Raw genomic sequence first — 26,289 nt, 5'->3', positions numbered from 1 at the left:
TTTGGTGCAACTTTCGTTTTCGTCTGTCTGCCTCCCCGTGCGATCCCCTCCTGCTACTCTGATGAAAGGTGCCGACATGTGGGACCTACTGCACGCAAGCGCCGCCTCGTTGCTCTGCTTCCTCCGCTTCTCATCGTGAGATCCCGCTCGCTCTCCCTCCCCCGCGCCGCGCGTGCGTTCCCCTTCGTGGGATCCTGCTCGTTCCCCCATGCGGCCACACCATAATCCTCGTCGTGCGCGCCTGCTTCGTCGCCACATCCAGCCCGCGTCGAGCGCCACCAGATCCGTCGACCGTTCCTCCATGTGACGACCGCGCTCTCCGGCAGCCGCTCCTCCTCTCTGGCGGCGGCTTCTCTCTGTGACGAGCACCCTCTCTCCAGCGGCGGCTCCTCCCTTCGCGGCAGCCACTCCTCTCTCTAGCGGCGACCCCCAGCGCGACAATCCCATCATGGGTGGCCTCCCGACGCGGCGGCGGCTCAGATCCACATGGGGTGGGGCACAGATCATCGAGGTGATGAGGCCCTAGCTCTCCATCTTCCTCTTCTCTCACTCTACCTCGCAGGCTGGAGTGTAGGGTGGAGACGCGATGGTGGCATTAGTTTTACCTAGGGAGAGGCTTGGGATGTGCATGAAGGTAGTCACACACCGATGCCCCTAGCGGCCGACATGGAGGAGGATGTGCTGGTCGCTTGGCCACGTACAAGGAGCGGATGTCCCTCTGTGTTTGCGACTGCCTCTTGTCAGCATATGCATGTAAGGTGTTTGATGAAAATCCCTGATGAGGGGATAGCTCTCGAATGCTTGGCAAGGCATCCATCCATCAATGAAGGTAAGGCATTGGCATTGGCCCATATTCCTCTCAACTCGCCTATGGGAAGAACTGACAACAAACACCACACATTGCAGCTCTTCTTTAATTTGTGGTCTTCATGGTAGATTTTATTATTAATCTTTCAGTTGACTAGATGCAGTAAGGTATAACGATCACAACACCATCAAGAAGCATGATACTTTCCTTGTTTTGCATCCATATTAGATGCATAGCTTGTTATTAAGCATTAAGCAGTGAAGATAGTTCTCACAAGACTACTAACCTGTGGTAACCACTCCAGCTAGCTCAAGTAAAGCTCACCTATGTTATGCACTATGCTGCTATAGTAACAAGGAAACCTATATGAATTAGGTCTTTATTCACATGTTTGATGCTACTAGATAGAAAAAGGCCTACATTCATAATAGCACACTGAAGTCATGCCTGAAATAAATTAACATCTAGATCAGCAAAACCATTGCGATTCTCAGTAATTTAGAATACCAACAAAATGTTTCAACCCTTTAACCATGGTGGTATGACTGGTTATGTTTTACTAAATCTTGGATTTCTTGAATTTTCATTAATTTCATAGATTTCGACATTTCGATCTGCCAGCTGATGAGTTCCCATTCAAATTCTCTTACTAGAGCCATCATCCTCTTCTCGTGCAGGTACTATAATTTCCCCTTTTGCCTAATTACCAAATTAGTCTGGATATAAATGATCCACCATTTCTTTTGCTATTCTATGAAATATCCAATTGAATCCTTGTGCTCGAACTAGATATACACATGATCTAAATTCATGCCATGTCAAGTGTGTATTCATTTATCACTAAGTAGTGAAGGATTGAATGTACAGTGTTGTGTTTTTAGGAAATTTTCTTGCAGTACTTCAAAAGCTCCTATATAACATGGGAACCAAGGTTTTTGATTGCCATGGAGTTCTAGATATAAAACATGACTGATTGGAAAACAACTTTCTCTACATTTACAGGCATTTTGGTTGGTGATGAGCTTGTAATGGCATGGAGTGAATACATTTACAGGTTTTTGATTGCCATGGAGTGAATAAATTTCAGTTTATTTTTCATGTATTGCTATAGAAAGAACTTTGTAGTTTATTAATTGTGACTAGGTAGGATAATAGCAAGATGGATAAGCAAAAAATGCCAGTAGATCCTTTTTAAAAAAAATGGAGAATGAAACAAATATCTGAGCTGGCTTGTACATTCAGCATCCATAGCATACCCCTAAAGATTCCCATATCATGAGTTTCAACTGATAGACAGATGTGGAACCAGAGATTTTCAAACTGATTGAATTCCTAGAGCTACTCCTGGAACGCTGTGAAATCCGATGATCTGATACAGGGACATCCATAGATGCTTCTTTGATAGACTTTGGCGCAGTCCTTGAGGTTCTTGGCCCCTAATCCTTCTCGATCTCGATCTGATCTCTTGCAAGTCTATCTTGCCATCGTCCTTGAGTACCTTGACGCTATCCTTGAGGTTCCTGGCCCCATCCTTCTCGATCTCGAATGTGTGCTGCTTTTGTTCTTTATATACATTTATAGCATTCTTCAGGATAACAAAGCTGATAGAATACATGGTTCTTCATAGATCAGATTCCTGCTAATGCATAGCTGTTCCATTTTTTTATTTCAAGAATCCTATGTTCACCAATGCCCTCGTGGTTCATAAATATGTTATTTTGCTTAACATTTTTGACTCAAATAGAAAGGATACAGTTTTTATAGTTAAGGCAAAGTGAAACCTCTTGACTAATTTTAAACATTTTTTTAATTTCAATAAGTTTCAGAGTTTTCAATGACAAATATTTAACCAGAATTCCGTAGCTGTTAACCGCTTGGCCAATGTTAATCTTTTAACTGCAATCATGAGGTAATACTAGCTTCCCTGCTCATCAGATGCTTATGGTCCCATAGACACCTTAGTAGGATATCAAGGACAAAGAGCACCCTCGTGATATATGTGAAGGGTTATCCCGAGGCTGCTAGGTGTGGATTAAGTGCATTGGCAGTGAGGATCCTTCAGCAATATGGTAAGTTGGCTTTGGTGTCCATACTTTGTTCTGTGTGATCTATTGCTCTTTAAATTCTTATAAGCAAAAATCTTGTCTACTGAAGGTGTCCCAATATGGTAAGTTGGCTTTGGTGTCCATACCTTTGATATTCTGTCAGATCTCGACCTCAAGTATTCTGTTAAAGCATAACCACTAATGAGGTAAGTAACTTCTTTCTAATACTTTTGTGTGTTGTTAGACGTTCTGCTTTTAAAATCACATTGAGATACCTAAATTTACTTCTCAAATTGCTGGCAGCTCTAGCTCATATGAGATACACTGATTTAGCTGTACCTCACGTTTGGCCCATTTGATCAGCAAGGTCACTTCTTGCTGGTAATTGGGTTCTGTTCAACAGCATGGGCATTTTGATAAGTTCTTGCTTTATGAAATCCTCACTTGGTACCCTAATACTAAAGAATGCATAGGACAAATGTTTGAATGGTTCTGATGAATAATGTGGTTCTGAATAACAAAAATTAAATGGCAATAGCATATGCTTCTTAGGCTGTTTATATCTATCATCTGTTCTAAAACCATGTGTTTTGTTTCAGACAATATTCTTATGTTTTTTCCCACCATATATATACTGAGCAATAATGTTTGGTTTTCCTAATTGCCATATGCTAGAAAACTAACAGTATCATGTAACCATATCTTATCCAGTTAGGTTAGGCAACTTCTTTGTATATAATATGTTAGGATTGTTTGCTAGGCCTATTGGGTGGGATGGATGCCTCCTTCAATCCGATTAGCGTGCAAGTGCAAATATGAAGTCAACATGACTTTTACACTTACTGTAGAACTTCAAAAGCTAGAGAGATGTACTCTAATGAATTCACGGAAAATTACTTAGAGCAAAAAATATTTTGGACTGCAGTGCCATGTTCTTACCATCATAACTAACAATAGGGATTCAGTTGTAGTGATTTCTGCAATTTAATTTGGTTTTGGTTGGTCCACTGATGGCCTCAACATTGTGATTCTGGCCTCTGGTGTCTGGTACTACAGCGACGTCTTCCGCGGTTCTGCCTCAAGTTCTCAAAAAAAATGGTACGTGTCCCTTCAAACATGCCCTTCCCATTAAGGTGCTGCTATAAAATTATTTGATGTGACGATCTATTTGGTTGTGAGCTGTCTTTGTTTTGAAAGTAGGATGTATTGTTGGTGCCAGCCATCTTCCCATTGTCTCTCTTCTCTTGCTGTTTCTCAAACGCCAGCACTTATGAATGGAATAGCAGCACACAAATTGTTAGTACAAAGGATTGTTGCATGTCAGCATCGGATAAAGTGGGTGTAAGCAAGGACAAAGACAAATGTGTTGCATAATGTTTAGTAGATTACCAACTAATGGTTGCAGGCCATACTAGGTCAAAAATATCAAATTTTCACCAGATAATTGAAGGACACAGTAACATTTTTGGGTACATTCCTGCTTGTAGCTATCTCTATTTGGTTGGATGCACAATATATCTCCATGCATATTGCTATAGGGGTGTTTAGTGTCTGAGACTCATACATTTTCTTAAATAACTCCTTTAGGTCCACAAGCTGCAGTTCGCAATACCAATCAAGACTGCATTTCACTGTTTGCAAATTCACAGGCATCTAAGCTAATTCAGTTATTGATTCGGTGTCTTTACTTTAAATTTCCATGCAGCGTAGCTTAGAATCTGAATATATTACTTTTACATATATGGTTGTTGCACCGTTACTGCAGCTGTGAACCTTCATGCTACCACTAATGGTTTGCACCATATAAATGAAAATACGCACCTCAAGAAGTGAATATTGCCAAAAACGTAATGGCCATTGCAACAAACTAGAATTACCATACTCCTTTTTTCTCGTGTTTGTGATCCTAAAAATGGTTGATCTAATAATTCTAGACCTTTGGAAATAGCATGTTAATCTTTGGTTGATCATCCATGTGCTTCCAAGTTGCTTATTGATGCCAATTTTCTATTTTTATTAGGACAATTTAGGAGGTGAGCAGCTATTAGTATAAGCTACCTATTTCGCAGGTTTGTTTGGATTCTCTACATATGATGCCTGGTGGGAGCACATGGTCTGCGCACGCTGGTGGACTGGGTCACAGTGGTGGGCTTGGTTGGCCTACCTTGGTTTGGTCAGTTAAGAGGTTTTTGTGGTCAGGTCTCACGTCTATCCACGTGTATTCACAAATGTATAGTACTATAAATGCAGATGATTGTAAACCACTAATGAGAACTTTAGCCATCCACAAAATTCAATTTGTAATCATTATTGTTTTTTAACTATACAACATATTTATAGTTAAATTATTAGAGCATTATTTATTCCCGTTGCAATGCACTGAGAGGTCTATACATTAGAGTTGGTGAGTCTGCGACGCCATACTCTTCGTGACTGTTAATTTCATGAACTTTACTTTTTTAGATCAAATGTTATTTTAATGTCGGTATTTAAAATTTTATGGTATTGTTAGATCATGCGATCCGTATGTTCTTAGTATAAAAGTTTACTTGTCCCGTAGCAACGCACGGGCACGCTACCTAGTTATAACTTTATAAACACATCCGTTCATAAGAGAATATAATTATATAATTCGTGCGAATCAAACTAGCTTCACTTTGATAAAGTTTATAATAAATATTATTAGTATTTATGTCTCTAATTAAATTTATTATAAAAAACATGAGTATTTTTTATAACTAATCTAATTATATTTATTTTTTATATCAAAGATTTTAGTACTTTTTATATAAATTTATTTAAAGTCCAAACTGTTTGACTGAAAAATGATAATTAAATTTTTTATAGATAAAGGAAGTAGTTATTGTATATATAAAAAACACAATCAGCACACTGAATCCCCAGAAGTACAACTTTAAATCGACCATATTTTATCTTTACTGATCCTACAGACATATTTGAACATGAAAGCAAAGGACAGTGGTCTTGTTTAGTTCCCAAATTTTTTTAGTTTTTGGTATTGTATCACTTTTGTTTTTATTTGGCAATTATTGTCCAATCATGGACTAACTAGATTCAAAAGATTTATCTCGCGATTTACAGATAAACTATGCAATTAGTTATTGTTTTTGTCTATATTTAGTATTTTATGCATTTGCCGTAAAATTCAATGTGACGTGAAATCTTAAAAAGTTTTTGGTTTGAACTAAACAAGGCCGCAGTAACTGGACACATTGGCCTTGTTTAGTTCCAAAAATTTTTGCAAAATAGGAATAGTAGCACTTTCGTTTGTATTTGACAAATATTGTCCAATCATGAACTAACTAGGCTCAAAAGATTTGTCTCGTCAATTCCGAACAAACTGTGCAATTAGTTTTTATTTTCATCTATATTTAATACTCAATGCATGTGTCTAAAGATTCGATGTTACGGAGAATCTGATAAATTTTGCAAAATTTTTTGAGAAGTAAACAAGACCATTGTTTGTTTTTTTTTATCACAAACGGCTATTATATTATTAACAGCAAAGCGCTGTGGAGATGAGTACATCTGTAATAGAAAGTCTCTGGAGAGCACTCAAAACAGAACACTGCTCGAGATGAGCAGTTGAAGAGCAAGTCCATTGAGGATGGGTTGCTGAAAGTCTAAGTGCCTGAGTAGCAAGGCTGTGTGCCGTCGAGTTTGAAGACCTGGGAATTTTCCGAATAGATGTCGCACCCATATCTGCAAAATTCTTGTAGGCCTGAGTGAATGGCTTGATTGTCCAATCCGGGGGGTGGGTGGTGTTTTCCTGATTAAGGAAGAGCACCAGCTGCTGACAATTTGAAAAAATGCAGGTGTTGTGTGCCTGGAGAAGGTGAACAAGCTGCACCGCTACGGCTGCTGCAGCAGTTTCCGCCATGAGGACAGAGGAGACTTGTTCGATGCGTGCCTTGATAAATATTTTGGTCGGCGGTTGTGCCTGCACATCAATGAAAAACACTCCAATACCTGCTGGTCTTATGAACTGATGATCTTGATCCGGCTGAGTAGATGCATCCACAAAGCATCTGGTTCCTGTGAAAGAGGCTGGAATAGACATAGAGAGGTTTGAAATTCCAAGCATATGGATTGCATTACCAATGGGTTGAGTGGGATTTTGAAGAGTATGATGCTGTTGTTGAAGAGTCGGGGTAGCCGCTTCAGCGTAGGCCTTGATGGCACTGTGTACTTGGTTAGGAGTCCAAGTTTTTCTTTGAAAACGATTATCATTTCGTGCTTTCCAAAGAAACCACATAGTAATGAAAATATTATTGAATAAGTCGTCAGGAGTATTGTCATTAACGAAGGAGGTTAGGATATATTGAACTCCATCATGTTCCTGAGGTAAATCATTTGTTATTAAGCTAGGGTTAGAGGTGAACCAAACTGTTTTGGGTAGGTGACAGTGGAAGAATAGATGAGCATCGTTTTCTATTTGACCACAAACAGCGCAGTTTTGATTGATATTACTGTTTTTGGTGTACCTTGCTGTTCTGTCACCTGTAGCGATGGCCCTTCTGATGAGTCGCCAGACAAAGGCTTTGATGATAGGAGGAAGTTTGGAAGCTTTCCAGACCCTCTGAAGAAGGGAGTTTTCTTGTGGTGTTATGCTCCTAGAACCGGCAACTGGAAGTTGAAAGTTTTGTTGATTAGAGAGGTACTTGTATATTTCTTTGGTAGTACAAACTCCATTTTTGGTCGGCTTCCATCTTAAGATGTCGTCTTGAGGTTCCTGCAGGTTAGTGGGCACAGTCTTTATTTGGACAATAGCGTTAGTGGCTTGATTATCAAATATAGTTTGAATAAAAGGTTGATGCCAGGTTTTAGTCTGGGTATGAAGTAAGTCTGCCACTTTAGCCGCCGGCATAGGGATTTGAGTTACAGGCAGATTGATATGGTCATGAATATTGTTCCAGATGGGGCACCAAGGAGTAGACCAAATCGAGCTGTTGCCACTGTGGATTTGGAGAATGGAGTTATCGGCCAGTTCTTGTTTGACCTGTAAAATAGATGACCAAAAAACTGATCGGGGCCTGTAGTTCCTGCATTCCAGAAGGAGGTGTTATGAAAATATTTAGCCTTAAGAAGATCTGAGAGGAATTGATCCTTTTTTGATGCAATATTCCATGCAGCCTGCATAATTAGACTCTTGTTGATGGTGGGAAGATCTCTAATGCCCAGACCACCATTCTCTTTTGGTTGGCATATGTCATCCCAGGATCTAAAAGCAATAGGATTAGTAGCATTTTCTTCCTGGACTCCAGCCCACCAGAACCTTCTGATGATGGCAGTAAGCTGAGCTGTAAAGGTTTTAGAGAAGAGCACAGTGGACATGTAGTAAATGGGGATAGAGGCTAAAACAGATTTTATGTAAGTGAGACGACCTGCATGATTGAGAGTGTTAGCTTTAACAGTGGTTAATTTTCCCCTGAATTTGGATTTTATGAAATTATAGGCTTTATTCCTGTCACTGTGAGAGAACAGAATAGGGTGGCCTAGATGCATGGTATTAGGTAAAAGATCAGAGACAGGAAAAATATGCCTAATGCAATCTCTAATGTTTGTAGGCACCTTTTTGCTAAATAAAATAGAGGATTTCTGTAGGTTAGGGGTTTGACCTGAGATGTTTCAAAAATTGTTTAACACATTTTTAATGACATTGGCCTCATGAGGGGATGCATGACCACAAATGATAAGATCATCTGCAAACATGAGTGAGTGGATGGGAGGACAATTGGGTCCCAAGGAAATACCTGTGAGCTGATTAGTTTGAAGCTGTTGTTGAAGACTTTTGGAAAGCTCATTGATAGCTACAACAAACAAATAAGGTGAGAGAGGACAGCCTTGACGAATACCACGGCCCGGTTTGAAGAAGTCGGTTGGCTGTCCATTAACTAAAACAGAGAAGGTATTAGTAGTGATGCATGCTTGAATAAGAGATATGAAGTGATCAGAGAGGCCCAATCTTGTCAGAGCATTGGTAATAAAATTCCAGCTTATACGGTCAAAAGCCTTGGCTAAATCAATTTTTAGAATAAAAGCCATATGGTTCCAAGTACTAAGGCTAAAGGAGTGAATAATTTCTTGAGTAGCAATAATGTTGGTGGAGATATGTCTGTTATGAACAAAAGCTGTTTGAGCAGCATGAATGTAATCAGGAAGATGGGGCTTTAGTCTTTCTGCTAGGGATTTAGCTATAATTTTGTAGGAAACATTGCAAAGGCTTATGGGCCTGAAGTCCTGAGGAGACATGGCCTGGGCTTTTTTAGGGATGAGGGCAATGTAGGTTCTGTTAATCTCAGAGGGAAGGGAGGCAGAGGTGTAGAAATCAGTTACCAATTGGAGAATGTCCTGTCCAATCCACTGCCACGCTGCTTTGTAAAAAGCAGCGTTAAAGCGCATGTTCTTGGAGAGTGTGCAGCTCTTGGAGAGTTGGCATTGAGTTGGTGTAGTCGACAAAGTCCTGGTTGAGGTGATTTGGACCTGCCAGATGATGGTCAGATTGATCGGTAAGAGCCTGAGAATTACCTTCGTCATTTTCTCCCGTGGCAAAAATGGTAGTGAAATAGGAGGTGAGGGTGCCAGCTAGCTGCTGATGAGTGGTGGAGAAGGATCCGTCTTGATTTTGAAGGCTGCTGATTCTATTCTTCCTTGTCCTCTTAGTGATTGACTGATGAAAGTAGGATGTGTTGCGGTCGCCCAGATTGGCCCAATTTTTCTTTGCTCTTTGGCGATGAAATTCTTCATTTTTGATCAGAAGTTGTTCGTGTTGCATAGCTAAATGATTTTGAATATTGTAATCTTGTAAATGTGTAGGTTTTGACTGCTGGACTAGGATCTCATTTTCGACCTTCTCAAGTTGATCACTAATTCTTGGTTTAGTTCTCCTCCATCTCTTGAGGTCAGACGCTAAATACATTGCTTTCTAGTTGAAAGTTCTTGTGGCGGATCTATCCCAACTGCTCCTTGCTACTTCATTAAAGTCCTGCTCCAAAAGCCAGTAATTTTTGAAACGAAAAGGTTTAGTAGTTTTAGCAATGGAAGATTGAAACATAGTTAGAATGGGCGCGTGATCACTCTTTAGCATAGGCAAGTGTAAAACAGTGGAAGATGGGAAGGCAGAACACCAGTTTGCATTGGCCAAGGATCTGTCCAAACGTTGGAATGTTGGAATGGAGCTGAAACGCTTGTTCGTCCACGTGTATGCCGGGCCACTGTATCCCAAATCAATAAGACCACACTGCTTCACATAATCACAGAAACGATTAATACGAGTAGGGTTGGTCCTACATGGACCAACCTTTTCATTAGAGTTCATAATATCATTAAGATCTCCGGTACATATAACAGGCAAATTAGTATTAGAAAGAACAAAGTTCTGAACTCTAGTCCAAATAGCCTGAGTACTACGATGATGAGGGTCTCCATATATACAGATCAAGGCGAAAGTCTGATTGGTGGAACTAAGATTACAGATGGCAAAAATAGAATGACGATCATGATCTACTACATTAAAACTGATATCAGCACTTGAAAGCAACCAAAGGCCTCCTGACTGGCCTAGTGCTGGAACTACAAAAGCATCAGTTAGATTAAAATGATTTATAAGAGCAGTACGGTTAATTGTTGCATTTCTAGTTTCTGAAATAAAACTTACCATGGCTTTAGTAGAAGTAAGAAGGCGATCGAGGTGCTGCATCTTGGAACTACGGAGGTGGCCGCCCGCCCCCGGCAGTTCCATGCCAAGATCGTCATTTATCTCCTGGCGCCTTGAAGGCTGGCGCCTGAGCCTTTGAAGAAGCGTTTCCATCTTGTGCCTGGGAAAGGGTGCCAGCCTCATGGGTAGCTCGGATACTGCGAATCTTTTGGTGATCAGCCGCCTCCTGGTACCGTCCCTCCTGGACGAGGCGAATGAACTCCTTACTTGCTCCAAGGCGTTGAAGCAGGGAAGGAGAAGTGATGACGAAACCAATAGTAAGCAGAGGACCGGATTTATCGCAATCAGAGTCGGAGATGCCGTCAGCGGCACCACTCCATTGACCAGATCCGCCAGCGGGGAAAGCGAGAGTATCACTCTCCGCTAAGACCGGAGACGGAGTAGCAGCAGGGGACTGCGAGGCAGTTCTTGGAGAGTCATAGGGGACTCCAGGGACTCCAGATCGCGCAGACATGAGGCTAATTGGAATTTGCGAGGTGGTTGGCGAGGTGGTGGGGGCTTCCAGCTCGCTCACTGGATCCAAATCAAGAGGGGTGGTGGGCTCCGGGGAAGGAGGAGCATCTGTAGGAGTACGGAGAGTACTCGGTGCACTCGGCGCCAACTCAGAAGTGCGGCTAGGCGAAGACAAGTAACGCTGCGAGGGCTGCGACATGTTGTCTGGAGGCGGAGGTGGCGACCTTGGAGGGGGCTGGGGTTGCTGTGCGGCGGTGGATGATGGAGCATTCGGATCAGGTGGCTTGGGGTTCTCCGACGGGGGAACCGGCATGGATGGGTGGTTGGGATCCATGTCGGGGTAACGGAGGAGGCAGTGAGGGAGAGCCAAAGAAAGAGAAAAGGGGTGGAAAGGGAGCAGTGAAGGGGATTACAAAACATGGGTGAAACAGGGTACCGAGGAAGACGAAGACGAGGGAAGCAGATCTGACACGAGGCTTGGGAGGTCGCCGGAAACCAGGAGCCTTCCCCGCAGGAGGAGAGGGCAGGGGCAGCTGTCGCCAGGAGGGGAAAGCGGGCACAGGGTAGACGGGGTAGAGCACAGCGACGACGGAAGGCAACCAAGAGCAGAGAGGGGCGGGCCCCAGGGGCTAGCCGGAGGGCGGCTGCGGAAGGGAAGACGGGGACGGCAGAATCACCTAGCTTCTCCACTAAGGAATCCTCATTGAACACACGCCATTGATGCATTGCTTTGCTTGCTTGCGCAGGGCATAAGACCATTGTTTGTTGTTGGAGTGCTATACCTGTTCTGTTGTTCAGGTACACCGTACACGAGAAAACCGGCGCATCTGTAGCACAGGTCATTCGGTGCATAATTTGGTTGGTGCCTCCAGACACCAAGAGCATAGCCAGCTGATTAAAAATGATTGGCCCTCACAACTAACCACATGATATGTAATCATGGCTCAAGGTTCTCCCTTGGATTTTTCTAATGATCAAACTGTGCCAGATTGCCATCCTTACAGATCTGATTACATTGATCAAATCACATCGTTATTTTAGTTCTAACAGATATCTTATCTTACAAACACTACTGTAGCAATATGCAAGTAATCAGAGTTAAATTTCACAAGTAGTATAGTACTACGGAGCAGTATATAAAAGCAGCTGCAGCAGGTAGCAGGCAGCAGCAGCATGTGTGTTGGTCTGTTGGGTCTCGGTGGCTGGCGCATCAGCATCCAAGGAGATGGCCGCACGAGTCACTATCGCCATCAAAGCGACCGTCTATTTTGTTCGCTACCCGTTTTGCCCCATGCTGGCGCCATACCTGCCGCAAACTGCCGACACTTTATTTTTTTCTGAATAATTTAATTTTTGTCCGGTAGTAGTATTGTTTATTCATGCGTTTCCAGCGCCTTATTTAATTCCAAAAAAATTTGCAAAAAAATTTTAGATTCCATATCACATCAAATCTTACGGCGCATGCATGGAACATTATATATAGATAAAAATAATAACTAATTGCACAGTTTAATTGTAATTGTGAAACGAATCTTTGGAGCCTAGTTAGTCTATGATTGGATAATATTTGTTAAATACAAATGAAAATACTATAGTGTATATTTTGCAAAAAAATTTGGAACTAAACAAGGCCCAATTTGCTCTCCCTTTGTTCCTCAAAATTTCAGGAGCTTCCAAAGTTAGCCCAGAAGCACTGATCTTACAACATCATTGAAGACGCTAAGAATTTGTATTTTGTAATATCATTGTGAGGGTCATACTTTGGAGATTTTACTAACATCTCTAGTAGTATGAGCTAGCATTGACTCTAAGCGAAGACACAAGCAAGTAGTCTTAAACATGGTGTTATAAAAAATAAATACATCTTAAAATGTGTAAGACTATCTCCTAAGTTTATGCTAATCATTGGCTCTGCCTTTAAAAGTATTGTATTTTAAATTTTTAGAGTTTATAGAAAGACAATGAGATCCATAAAGCCTTGCAGTAGCAATATAACCTAATTAAAGAGTGTGACAGGAGATACTTATCTTGTAACAATGCTTTGACAAAAAAAGGTGCATGCCATCTTTCTAAGAATTTCTTTACTCCTATCCAAATTTGATAATGCATATAATCTTTCTTTAGCTACAAAACCTTTGCTGGTGTTGTATCGTTCATATCTTGGCTTGACCGTATAAGCCCAAGTTCATGTCTATTATGATTCGAACACACGAGCACGTTGTCTTTTTATATTTCTTAACTTCACAGCAAACATACTCGCTCGGTCTATTTTTAATTGTCGCTTGTGCTTTCCGAAAAACAACTATCGGCAATTATATATTAAAAAATATTAATATTTATAATACATAATTAGTATTATTAGAAAGATCTTTGAATATAGTTTTTTAACAAATTTATTTGGAGATACAAATGTTGCACGTATTTTCTACAAATCGAGTCAAACTTGTGGCACACATACCAACAACGACAATTAAAAAGGGACAGAGAGAGTACATGATAACTATTTTTTTAAGCTGAGTTCATCTCCAATCAACTTCTCGTACCAGATTAATCTCCTATTACACACATTGTTTATTATGAGTCTTGTAATTTATTTGATTTAACAGCAATATGATTGGCCAAGCTTAACTCCAACAAAGAGAGTTAACTCATTAATGTTGGCAAGGACAAGCTCATACTCCATCCATCTTAAAATATAGCATATTCTAGCCATTCTTTAATAAAATATAAGAGAGAGTGCAATAGACATATATATACCTTATTTTATTTTCTAATTTATTAAAATCTGATTCTATTCATCATGATTAAAAGGATGGGCTCTCAATTCTCTTATACCAAAAATTTGGCAAATACTGGATTAAGTATTCCTATTTAGTAAACAATATATTTTTGTTTCCTGAATCCCTTATATTTTAGGATAAATTTCAAATATCAAAATATGTTATATTACAAGACAGATGGAGTATGCATGTACATATATGATGCAAGGACGTATTTAATAATAATTAATATACTCCGTAATTCAGAATAAATTACTCAGTTGCGTGGAGAAAATAATAAAAGGAGACATGTCACATAGATTGTACTGTGAATATACAATTATTTATTCTCAACAAAATACCCCATAAAGCTGTGGAAGCCCTGCTAAAACCTGTCAACTTTGTGCTGAAAAAATATGGTTGAGGCTGGTAGTGGTGGGGAAGAAAAGAAAGAGGCTGACATCCTGAAGCCACCAGAACGAGGAACCAAAACCAAACAACACCAGCAGGGGCGGCGATATAGCTAGGGAGTTCACTTCCCCCTCCCTCTCTCCCCTCCTACGCCAGCTCCTCCCCGTCGTCGCGTCGCCCCTCCTACCGTCCTACGTCTCCCTCATCTCCCCGCTTCCGCTTCCTCCCCCGCTGAGCGGCGGAAGCGCGCAAGCAACCGCTGCCTTCTTTTCTTGGCGTGCGCAGCTCCTGATCGGCAGCCCCCCCCGCGGGATCTCCGCTTGCTGGCCTGGGTCTGGCCGCGCGACATTGAGGCGGGGCGCCTGGAGCTCGGAGCCATCGCAGTTGGTGTTCGTGCCTTGGAGTCGGTCGGGTGTCTGGTCCCTGATTTGATCTGCAGTTGCCTGCAGCGGCGGCGGCTGCCGACATGGCGGCTTCGGGAGGGCTCGAGCAGTGGCAGAAGGACGGGTTCTTCCAGGCGGCCGAGGAGGTGCAGGAGTCGGCGGACTTGTGAGTGCCTTCGTCATCTTGGCTTCGATTCGTTGCGCCCGGGGCTACAAAAGTTTGAACTTTATGTGCAATCTCTACCGCTTGGCGATTGTTTTGGCCATTAATTTTGATTGTCCTTTTTTGGAAGGTTGGATTGCTGTGGATTATAGGTGTACTGTGTTTAAGATGGGGATTCCGAGCTGACCCGTGCTTATTTGCGGTCCTTGCTGACTCGTGAACTCTAGACTCTTGATTTTTCTACTATTTTTATTAGTGATTATTGGGCTAGGTTGTCGATTGGGGTAAGATGAGATTTGGGTGCTTCTTTGCGCTCTGATTGGTGAACTGCTGGCTCTTCCTGTTTTGTCCGTTCTTTCGGTTTAGTTCAGATTGCGATGTCGTAAAAACTGCTTCTTTGGTGGCATCTCATATCTTATTGGGTTGATTTATGTTTCTATTTTGTATTGTATATGGCTGGGGCAATTAATGCTCTATTCTAATCAAGTAGAATACAACTTTGCTTCAGTTGACAATTCTATCTGTTAATTTCGCCATGTAATGCTGCTTGGGTTGTGACAATTTTAATAAGAACTCTTGTTGAAACAGACATTTACACTTGTAAATAGTCAAATGCATTCAGAAACACATATTCTAATGCAATTTTCCTCGAATTTGGCAATTTCACCTTCCAGGATGGAATCTGTCTATAGAACTTGGATGCGCGAGCGATGTGATGGTTCTAGCTCAGACGAGGTGGATGATTTGCAAAGGGAGCTTCAGACAGCTTTAGGAACTGCAAAATGGCAGGCATGGTTTTACCTAAACCTTTATATACTACTAGTAGCTTACTTGTGGTCTTGCTAATTATTGCTAGTGATTGTCTGTGCAGTTGGAACAGTTTGAGAGGGCTGTAAGTTCATGCAACGATAAGTATTCACTGGAAGAGGGTACACTGGCAAGGCGTAGGCAGTTTGTGGTAGCCATTGAGGATCAGATTTCTCGTGTAGAGAAAGAAATAAATGGTTCTTTAATGGACAATGGCAGACAAGGGCTCAACTGGGTGAAGTTAGATGATGAAGAGCGAGATGATCTAGTCGCTTTCCTTTCAGCACCTGCAGAGTTCTATTCAGAAATGAAGAGAACAGACAGCAGTAACCATGCCCCATCTAGACAAAAGAATGTGCCGAACGATCAGAGTGATCCAACTTTAATTATTAAAGACATATATGAAGTGCCACGCAGAGAAATTTTTACTGTTAAGAGTGATGTTTGTGGTCTAGCTGAGGAGTTACATGGCCTTAGAAGAAATATGAGTTCAGGTAATGATCATTGGAAGATTGACATTGGTAGCGAGGGGGATGATGATAGAAAATTGTCCCCAGACGCAAATGGGGTTCAGGCCACAAGTCAGACAACTGCTTTATCAAGCATCCGGAGAGGCACAGAATCTTTAACAAGAGTGAGATGGTTTTGGAATAGCTTGTGGAAACCCAAGAGTGATGAACATCGGACAGTAAGATATGGTATATCAAATAATCTTGACCTCAGGGTTCTATCCTTATTAACACAGGTATAACGATTCCTCTGCTGCCCACACTATTCTAGATTTAAGATGTTTATATGTAATGTGATCTTATTGAGAGCAACTTATTTGATATATCATATATGTGTCTTCAAATGATCCTTGGAGATGTTGACTCAATAGTGTAGCATCCCTAATGGCTGTATGCCTTGTTTGAACAAGTAATGAAATCAAACCTTGCTTTTTCCATGAAATGTAATGACTAATGGATTTGAACCTACAAACTGTGATCAGGCCATATGCCACTTACAGTATTATAAACAGTAATTGATATTATGATATTTCTTAAGATAGTCATGGGCGGGAGAACTTTGAATATGAAATGTTGCTACATCCTAAATCCTGATTGTTATTTGCTGGTTTTCATTCTTATTGGGTTAAACATGTGACATTGACTTTTATGCATGGCAAACATATTTTGTTTCTTTTACTGCATAATCTGTTTTATAAATATCTTCCTTTTGACTGGTCCACAAAGTTAATTACATCCAATTAAGTTTGTCGGTGTTATCACTTTAGCTAATTGCTGAATCCAGTGGTTTTTTATGTTTTACAGAGATTTAATGGGCTAGCCGAAAGAAGCAGAAATTATTTGACAAGTTGGAAGGAAAATTCCAGAATTTCTGGACGGATGGGTGGGCTTCATATACAAGGCCAACAACAGAACATTCAATTTGGTCGTTCTATTCGGATCACCCTCTTACTGGTGTTGAGTATCTTTCTGATTGGTCAGTGCCGAACTTATCTTATTTTGCACTACGAGAAAGTGAAAAATTATTCACATACACCATAACAAAATAAATAAGTAAATAAATAAATAAATAATCTGTCATGCTTTCAGAGCATATATTCTATCCTATCCTGTGTGGTGATCTCCATGGCGTGTGGTTCTTGCATACCAGAATGAATTTGTCTTTTACCATAAATAGCTTATAGCATAACTTCTTGTATATCCATGCTTTTGGTGCGGCTTTTGTTTTGCTATTTTCCTCTGTTTGGTGCTCCCTCCATTTCAAATTATAAGACGATTTTGGCTTTTCTAGATACATAGTTTTTGATATGCATCTAGATATACTGTGCCTAGATAGATAGTAAAAGCAATGTCTCTAGAAAAACAAAAAACGTCTTATAATTTGAAACGGAGGGAGTACCAATTAACATAGGCTCAGAAAAACTACAATCATGTTGTATATATTGAAAAAAAGTGTTATGGCATATATTTGAAAATTTACATATGGCAGATATTGGCAAGTGCAACAGATATAGGTTGAAATCAGTGTTCTGTTTTGTCAATACTAATAATCGCATTATTTATTTTGCAGTACCATTTCTCGTCTCAGCATGACAAGGCATGCATTGTTCCACTGGTGAAGGAAAGGAACATTGGGACAAACAATCATGGTCCTACTACAAATCATGATTGGTGTTATTCTAAGGCTGCAAATGCAGCAAACCAACCATGTCATTTACATGTGTGGCTGCATGTATGACAGGAAAAGAAGCAGATGGTGAAGGTTTCGATTGTCCAATGCATGATTCTTTGATTCCATATCATCAACTCCTCACCGACGCATAACCATGCTAAGATTTATCAGAGTTATGATCAATTTGTCATAGGTTGTGATGGCTGGTTGCTGCCAAATGGAGGTGGCTCTGCTCATTTCACCTCTCTATATCCCATGAATGCAATTGTAAAAAGTTGTAGAGCTGATAGGAAAAGGCAAACAACAAATATTTAAAAAGATGAGTGAAATGATTTGTGGAAGTGCTGAAATCTCATTGAAATGAACTGTGCGAAGGATCTGAAGCCGTTTGTCGATAATAATACATTAATATGGCATTTGTCAAACCGTTGGATGCACGTCTCTGTTCACAGGTGCTTTATTGATCAAGGTTTCTACACTTGTCCTCATTTTATCCATGCATGCCTTCATTGTTCATACTTGGAGGTATCTAAATCTGTATCCCACCCCTTTTGGACTGCCAATAAGGTTTTCTGTGTGTTGGAATAGGTAAAATCTTCCTTATCGAGTGACCAGGACTTGGCAGGCGGAGTGAACCAAATTCAATTCATGCTGACTTTCGCATTAATTTGTCACTGAAATGTAATTTATGAACTCACCGGCAAGGTATGCTTGCCCTTGCCCGTGAGGTAACCGAGCGCAGCTTGCTGCCCTGTGCTCTGCACCCTGTGCTGCACACAAATCTAACCTCGGCTGAAGCTCTGGGATGCACCTCGTTCTCTGAAACCGTTGCCATTCCGTTGACGGCTGTTGATCAGAGCTCCAAGCACCAGTGCTTGGGCGATCTGAGACTCTGCCTGGACGGTGCTCGCCTGTCATCAGATGTGGAGGGCCTTGTTTAGTTTCGAAAATTTTTCGGTTTTCGAAACTGTAACACTTTCGTTTTTATTTGACAAACATTATCCAATTATGAAATAATTAGGCTTAAAAGATTCATCTCGTGATTTACAGGTAAACTGTGTAATTAGTTTTTATTTTTGTCTATATTTCATACTCCATGCATGTGGCAAAAGATTTGATGTGACGAGAAATTTTGAAAAGATTTTGGTTTTTGGGGCTAAACAATTCCGAGGTCGGAGTGCTGAGCTCCACATCGGAGTCCGTCCTCGCAGTTGAGGACTTCGCCTTTTTGGTACACTATTGATGACAGCAATGGGTCAACCACATCCGCTGTCGAACCTGTTCTCCAGTTGTCCCAGACCTGCACAGACCATTGATTTCATATATGAGAAGTGTTGAAAATGAGATGGATATTTCTTGATATCCGACCGTCCTGAGAGGGTTAAAACTCTGTTCCGTATATGGATAGTCCATGTTTGAATCTCAACATGACTGAAAGTACTATTTTTAATTTATTGTCAGAGAAAAATACTGTTAGCTGACAGAAAAAGTACGACAGCGAATGAAATCTGAATACTCAAACTTTTGATTTTTGATATGTATAGTTGTATACGAGACAAATATCAATATCCGGAGAAATAAGCTATATGTTGCCCGGTTGTTTTGTTCCCTTTCGTTATCCAGTTTTCTATCCGTTTGATCTTGAAAAAAGTTTACATAATTCCCTCAACTACACAAGGTGGACTACTTTACCCCCTAAACTATAAAACCTGATTTTCTACCCCTTAGACTTTCTAAAACCAGCCAAATAAAAAGTTCATTTCATTTTTTTTAATTTTTGTACTACCTTATGATGTAATCTTCTTGATCTTTTTTTATGCACCTGATACTTTTGAATGCTGCGATGATGAATCATGGGAAATCCAGCAGCATCAACAATCTTAGCTATAGCTGTGTTCGTAGGTCAGGTTTTGATCAGTGGTGTGTGTTCAGCTTCAGAGGAAGCTCTCTTTGTTTTCAGTGGGCAGGGAAAACAGGTGAAGGAGGCGGCCTGGGACCGAGTTAGAGTTTTGTTTAGTGGCCGGTTCCCCTTGTAATTATTTTGTATTTTTGTTTTTGCCATCTAATAAAAACCCGGCAAAGCTCTTGCCGCCTTTTTACCATACTTTCAAATGCTACCTGATGCCTGAAATTATACGAGTTACTGCATTGATTTATCTTTGTTTTATTTTAATTTCAGTTACCTGATACTAGATACCTTGAATGCTAGCTGATTTTCTATTAAGTTTCAGTTTCCTGATGTATTGTTTAGTTTCAGATACCTGTTATTTGTCTGAATGACTACAATTATTCATGTTGTGGTTTACTACAATTATTCATGTTGTAGTTTTGTCTTCTTTTCTTTCTGTTGTAGTTTCTTTTTTTGTTCGGTTCTTTCTCTCATTTTGGTTTGAGTTCAGAATCTGCGTGTAAATTAATTCAGTTTTGTTATAGTATAATCTGTTTCTTTTCTTTTTTTTTTTCCAAGAAGATCTGTTTCTTTTCATGTTCAGTCTTCATTGATTTGTCTAGAAAAGTAATATTTTTGTCAGTTTCATTTTTGTTCAGGTTAGGTTTAGCTAGTTCAGTTATTAGTTCAGTTTTTTTTTTTGAGTTTGAAGTTCAGGTCCAGTCTTATTTAAGTTCAGTGTTCATTTCCTTTTTTTTTCATTTTCGGTGTGTTAATTTTTCATTTTCATTCAGGGTTAGCTTGTTTAATTTTGTTCAGTTTCAGTAAGTTTACTTGTTAGTGCTTTCATTTAGCTTTCAGTTTTCAAAATTTGTTCATTTGAGTTCAGTTTCATTGTTCGTTTCAGTTTTCTTCATTGTTTTTTTGGGAAAGCGCAGGAGAGCTGCGATTCATTATATTATAGAGATGAAACATAAGTTGGGTCCCCCAATAGGCTCCTCACTCATACGGGGACCGAATATGAGTGAGGCAATGTTTTCTTCATTGTCAATTTTAGTTTTGTTTCATTGTTCATTTCAGAGCTATTTTCTTAGTGTGAAACTACCTTATGATGTGATCTACCCGATCTTTGTGATCCATCTAATATGTGAATAGTACCTGTTGCCTGAACGATACTAGTTACTTCATTGATGTTTCTCAGCCTACATTTACTCCTAGCGTGTTGTGTTTGCTTTTACCTGCTTCACATGCACGCAGACGAGCATTTTTTTTTCAAGTCGCCTACTCGATCTTAGACTATCTCCAACAATCGTTACCCAAAATACAATACTCATTTGTCCTTTGGGTAGCGCTACAGGTAAAAAGTTACATACCTATTTTTAGTCTTCTCCAACAACAAGACCTAAAAGACAACACTCTCTGCAAATAGGTCTCAAGGAGAGAGGATACCTAAATTTGGGTTATGCCTCTCCTGATACTCAAAATGGGTTTTCTGTATGGGTACTCTGTTAGAGGCTATAGGTATTGTGTTGGAGACCCACTTTGGGTTTGGGTTCCCAAATAGGTCTCCTATTGAAGACAGCCTTATGTCTTGGAGATGGGCTCCCACACACACACAAGCACAGTAGATTTATGGCTTTCACTTGCAGCTCTGGCTTTGTTTTGTAGCCAGGTATAAAGATGGGTACCTACATCTTGATCATACGGTCCAGCTGTGAAGCATTTTGTTCAGGAAGACTAGTCAGCCAAACCAACACATTCAGGCATTACTCCAGTATTAGGGGCCAGTAATCCCCTTGAACCATGGGTCCAATGGATGGCTTCGAACGGACCCATGCTATGATATTTGTGAGCAGCGCTTAGTATTGCAATATCTCTATGTAGTTGTGCTTGTGATCAAGCGTGAGGTTACAAAGTATGTCAGCCTTCACGGTCAGTTTGCACGCATCCACTTATTGAGAAGTTTCTTCTCAGTCTGTTCGCTTTCGCTGATTTGTTGTGAGAGAAAAATACTGCTGAATGACGGATAGACTTGCCTCATTTGTCAACAGTAACATCATAGTGTTAATTGGTTATTTTTCGTTATTGTATATGTGTATATATGCTTTCCCATGTTGTCAATGTTAAAGAGGCAGTGATTCATTTTTGTTTTCTGTAAGTTGTAATTTTTTACATAGTGTTAATCGGTTACTAGGGGGCTCCGAAACAACCAAATGTGTGAGCATACATGATTCGGTTGTTTTGTTGCTTTCAAATAACCGGTTGTTTGGCAAGGACAGAACAACTGAAGAAGGGACAGAAACATCCGAATGGTCAGTAGACAGACTCGCATCCATTTATGTGAAGAAACACATGGGACACAGGAAAATCATTCTTCGTCCAACGAGTAATCCGGATCACTTTTACCTTGCCCTATGTAGTTCCTGGCTAAAAACTTTTTTGGGCTATCACGTCGAATATTTGAACACATGTCTGGAGCATTAAATATAAATTAAAAAAAATAACTAATTGCATAAGGTTACCTATATCATTTAAGCATAATTAGTTTATGATTGTATAATAATTACTTATAGTTATAAATATACTATAATATTTAAAATCTTTTCTTCTGACGAACTAAACAAGGCCCTAAAAAAACTAGCATGCATGCTGGCACCCCGATCCGGATCATGTTTTCCTTTTCTTTTAGGATCCAACATGTGTTGGGCGTTAGCAGGCCGTGGCCCACATGCATGCTGGGCAGCCAGTGTTTGCAATTTTGCATGCGTAGCATGGTGCGTCCAGGTGCAGGTGTGCAGCCGTGCAAGGCAGTAATCCCACCTCGCCTTGACCATAGTGGTCTGTTCAAGTACATCTCAGTTCCTTCCACCTTTCTAGTTTGCCACATATGTGGCCCATGTGTCTTTTTTGGCAGCGTTCCTAGTGGCTTTGTCATTGTTTTAGACTGATTTCAGATATTTTCCAGCGGTGGTGGCCTCCCAGCTGGAGGTTGTAGACCCGACGGTGGTCTCGTGTGAGTTGTGGACATCACCCTTGCGCACCTTCCAGTGGACAGCAGATTCACCGAAGACACACACGGTTGATCTCTCGGTGGATGGTCCTCCAGTTCATCACCGGGGGTTACCCACCAGGCTATGGGCAACGATGACTTCGACAAATAATGCCTCGACAGCTTCATCAGCAATGTCACGTGTAAGAGGGACTCGCCACTGATTCACGAGCCTCCCAAGCAGCCTCCTGCTAAGCCAGTGCTGCCGTGGCGGAGCAAGCGGTTGGCGGCTAACCTCTCTTGTGTGCCGGCTTCCAAGCGAGAGGAGATGTTGATCATGCAGCGTATGGGCTATATCAAAGGTCCATTTGCGCCATCCGCTTCGGAGGTGAGAACTTTAATAGGCTCTTTGACAGTAATATGACTACGTCTGAAGCTGAGACTGGGCGAGCTCGATCTTCCTAACTGATGGAAAGGCACCATCTAGGTAGTCATGAAGACGCAAGGCCACCTCCTAGGTCACAAAGCTGCGTCGATATTAATTGTTTCCTTTATATAATATCAAAACATCTGTATTTTGCTAGGATGGTCCAGGTTCGACTGTGTCGACCTCCTTCAACGCTTGTAGAAGCACGTTGTATATGTTTGTTTAAACTCTTTTCCTTAATACAATAATACACGATTTTTTTACCTATTCGAGGAAAAGAATAGAAACAACCAGAAAAATCTATCGGTGTGAGAATTTCGTGTCCCGTTTTCATCCTTAGAGGGTCATTTTTTTGAATCGGAGGTAACCCATTTCCATTACCACTGACGGAATATATAACAGCAATTTTTTGGACATAACAGAGTAAGATAGAAAACAGGCATCAGACAGACTTACTACTGCAACCTATTACAGACAGTTTGTGACTAGCTGACTGATTTGAAAGACAGATAAGACCATCTCGGCAAGACATCCAAGCTAAGAACAAAATCTCCAACAGCCAGACTGCTTGAGCCATCTTCCAAAAGACGTTCTGGGAACTAGAATTCTGAAGATCAAAGCAGAAGGATCCGATCCTTAGAGGTTCATGTTTGTGTTAAGAAATTTTCTTTCGCGTTTTCATCCCTAGAGGTTCATGTTCGCATCAAGCTGTACATCGCTCGACTCCTCATAGAGATAGAGAGGAGTCCCCGTGCTTTGCTCCAAGCCCTGGCGTGATTAATCTTTATTGCACTAGTGTTTATTATGGACTCTAATTGATTTGATCTGAAGTTGTTGGATCAAAAGCTCAATTAAATTCAACAAAATAATTAGCTCATTATCACAGGCACAAACATCACGTATATTATTATAAATGTTCTCTTTGTTGCAAGACGCGGATACGTATATGCTAGCTAGTATATATAATGATTTGGTTACAATAGCATAGGCCAATCTGCTGCCAAGCGCGCACGGGTGTGTGTGTGTGCATTGAAACAAGCACAATATAATGCTGATTTCCGATCATTTTATTTACTTGTATAGGTACGTGCATATACGCATGACGCAGGCACTCTCCGACGATCCGCCGGTGCAGGAAACTACGGCGTTCGCGGCGGGCCACCGTATGATGGTGGTCGCGGCGGGCCGTATGATGGTGGGATCGTCGTCGGGGGCCTCGGCCTCGGCCACACCTGGCAAGACCACTGGCCACAGATGATTGTGCCTGTGGACATCATCCTCCTCCCTCCTGCTGCACGTAAACATATGGAATACTAATCAGGGTCATGACGCACGCCGATCGCTTTGCACGCTACAAATCAAACTGCTATCATAAGAGCTTTAAGGTACGTGTTCCAGAATTGAGAGAGAGAGAGAGAGAGAGAGAGTACGGCGTCTACCATGCGCTCCGTGGGTTGACGACGAGAGGAGGAGGAGAGAGGCGAAGCACAGCATCAGCACCAAGCCTAGCCTGCTTGCCCTGAGACTGATGAGAGTCATTGTGGAATACTGCGTGCAGTTGTGTACTGAAGATATAGATTGGTGTTGGGGGGGAGGGCTAGCAGCAGGCACGGCTATTTATCCTTTCCTGCGTAGTACACTACTAGCTGGCCTACAGAAATGCCGGTCAAAGCACGCACTGCTGACTAGTAAATTTTTGAAAGGCTCAACATAGTACTAGGGCTGTTTGGATGTTAGCCGATGTCACTACTGGATCTGGCTTCTTTGCGGAGAGCCAGAAGCCCTCGGCAAAGGCCTAAAAACCCTCGGCAAAGACTTTGTCGAGGGCCAGAAACGCCCTCGGCAAAGCCCACGGCACCATCGCGGAACGTCAATGTTGACGTCGTCTTTGCCGAGAGCCGTGCTTACAGGCTCTCGACAAAGACTTTTTATTTTTTTTAAAAAAAGTCTTTGCCGAGAGCCTTCCAGGCTGGCTCTCGGCAAAGGAGGACTTTGCCGAGAGCCGTCCAAGCAGGCTCTCGGCAAAGACTTTTTGTTTTTTTTAAAAAAAAATTCTTTGCCGAGAGCCTGCCAGAGTGGCTCTCGGCAAAGGGGGCTTTGCCGAGAGCCATCCAGGCAGGCTCTCGGCAAAGACTTTTTATTTTTTTTAAAAAAAATCTTTGCCGAGAGCACATATATGACACGAAGGCCACACATCCACATTTCACATATATGGCACGAAGGCCACACATCCACAATTCGGACAAGAAGACCGTCAATGACAAATATCCAGGTGTTCTATTCTTGAATTCTTTGATTTAGGTGTACAAAGCAACAGCAACAGAAAAGGGAGGGGAGAGAGAATATAGTGCCAAGTCAAAAGGACATGCATATGTTAACATACTCTTTCAGCAAGCTTCACTTTTGTTCCACCATACTCCGGAAGCATAATAGTATCGCCTTCACTTAGAGATACAGAGATCAGCTTACCATCCCTATCATGATCACCAGGGCCAACAGCAATGACTTTAGCAGCGTTCAGTTGTATTAAAAAATAAAGTGATATGTTAGGCCTAAAAGAGACATGAAAACTAAAAACCAATGATAAAAAAACACACACTCCAAAAACAAATAAGGCTAAAAAGGAAACACCTTGATTCAATATATTTGAACTCACTCAACCTACACACTCAACGTATACATAAACACACTACAGTGGGAAGGATGGGGGTTAAGTTGTGTCACATAACATCAAAACATAAGACATCTCTAAGTATTTATAGCATTGAGAATATACAGAAGGCTCACCAAACTGAATTCATATTTCTTATATATATGTCCTGGAAATTAATGAGCTGATGTACTATCAGTTTACAGTGTTAACAAAGACAATTTATAAGCTTTTTATACATCTCTGCTACCAGCTTTTATACTGCAGGAGCATTCAACCATGCAGGAGCATTAACAAAGACAGTTTAACCAAGCTGTACTATCAGATTATAAGCTTTTATACTGCAGGAGCATTAACAAAGACAGTTTTCAGAACATTCAACCATGCATTACTAACCACGAAAAGGAAAAAAAATACATCTCTGCTACCAGCAGTACTAGAATCCTAAGAAGACCAATGCCGTCTTAAATTAGGGCATACGCATTAATGCGATGCAGGGGGAGGTTTCCAAAACCTGCAAAAAAAAGTCGGCTCGATGGCCAACAACATATATTTTGAAGATGCATTTCATGTGTTGACCCACAAGT

General features: G+C 41.0%; 2 protein-coding genes and 2 long non-coding RNA genes across 6 annotated transcripts; 2 read left to right on the top strand and 2 right to left on the bottom strand.

Moving 5' to 3' along the window:
- On the top strand, positions 1-5,228 carry LOC110437064. Of its 2 annotated transcripts, XR_002455122.1 has the most exons (5): positions 3-829; positions 1,407-1,485; positions 1,811-2,877; positions 2,963-3,951; positions 4,923-5,228. It is a non-coding gene; the product is annotated as an uncharacterized LOC110437064 (long non-coding RNA). The 2 variants fall into 2 exon arrangements; XR_002455121.1 differs by having other exon boundaries at positions 1-829; positions 1,407-2,877.
- On the bottom strand, positions 10,435-11,378 carry LOC8082427 (proline-rich receptor-like protein kinase PERK8). Its single transcript, XM_021465594.1, has 3 exons — positions 10,765-11,378; positions 10,532-10,691; positions 10,435-10,446 (listed from the first exon to the last, which is right to left on the bottom strand). The coding sequence occupies exons 1-3, from the start codon at positions 11,376-11,378 to the stop codon at positions 10,435-10,437; spliced, it is 786 nt and encodes a 261-aa protein (XP_021321269.1).
- Positions 14,209-18,173, top strand: LOC8073250. Of its 2 annotated transcripts, XM_002445240.2 has the most exons (5): positions 14,213-14,763; positions 15,435-15,549; positions 15,632-16,312; positions 16,881-17,052; positions 17,647-18,173. In XM_002445240.2, exons 1-5 carry the CDS (start codon positions 14,681-14,683, stop codon positions 17,667-17,669), a joined length of 1,074 nt encoding a protein of 357 aa, XP_002445285.1. In that variant the 5' UTR covers positions 14,213-14,680; the 3' UTR covers positions 17,670-18,173. The 2 variants fall into 2 exon arrangements, with proteins under 2 accessions (XP_021321050.1, XP_002445285.1); XM_021465375.1 differs by lacking the exon at positions 17,647-18,173 and having other exon boundaries at positions 14,209-14,763; positions 16,861-16,996.
- Positions 23,922-24,656, bottom strand: LOC110437117. The gene is made up of 2 exons (XR_002455231.1): positions 24,492-24,656; positions 23,922-24,343 (listed from the first exon to the last, which is right to left on the bottom strand). It is a non-coding gene; the product is annotated as an uncharacterized LOC110437117 (long non-coding RNA).

This window comes from Sorghum bicolor, chromosome 7 (genome assembly GCF_000003195.3).
Source record: "Sorghum bicolor cultivar BTx623 chromosome 7, Sorghum_bicolor_NCBIv3, whole genome shotgun sequence".
NCBI classification, from domain to species: Eukaryota; Viridiplantae; Streptophyta; class Magnoliopsida; order Poales; family Poaceae; genus Sorghum; species Sorghum bicolor.
Note: the sequence above shows the minus strand (reverse complement) of the source record. Positions and strands in the feature narration are given on the sequence as shown.

Bases quoted from the DNA above. Each gene is read 5' to 3' on its own strand.
- LOC8082427 (XM_021465594.1), bottom strand. From the start codon at position 11,378: ATGGATCCCAACCACCCATCCATGCCGGTTCCCCCGTCGGAGAACCCC. The intron at 10,692-10,764 runs GTACCAGGAGGC...ACCCTTTCCCAG, and splicing joins CGCCTCGTCCAGGAGGGACG to GCACAAGATGGAAACGCTTC.
- LOC8073250 (XM_002445240.2), top strand. From the start codon at position 14,681: ATGGCGGCTTCGGGAGGGCTCGAGCAGTGGCAGAAGGACGGGTTCTTC. The intron at 16,313-16,880 runs GTATAACGATTC...TATGTTTTACAG, and splicing joins TTCTATCCTTATTAACACAG to AGATTTAATGGGCTAGCCGA. The intron at 17,053-17,646 runs GTCAGTGCCGAA...TTTATTTTGCAG, and splicing joins GTTGAGTATCTTTCTGATTG to TACCATTTCTCGTCTCAGCA.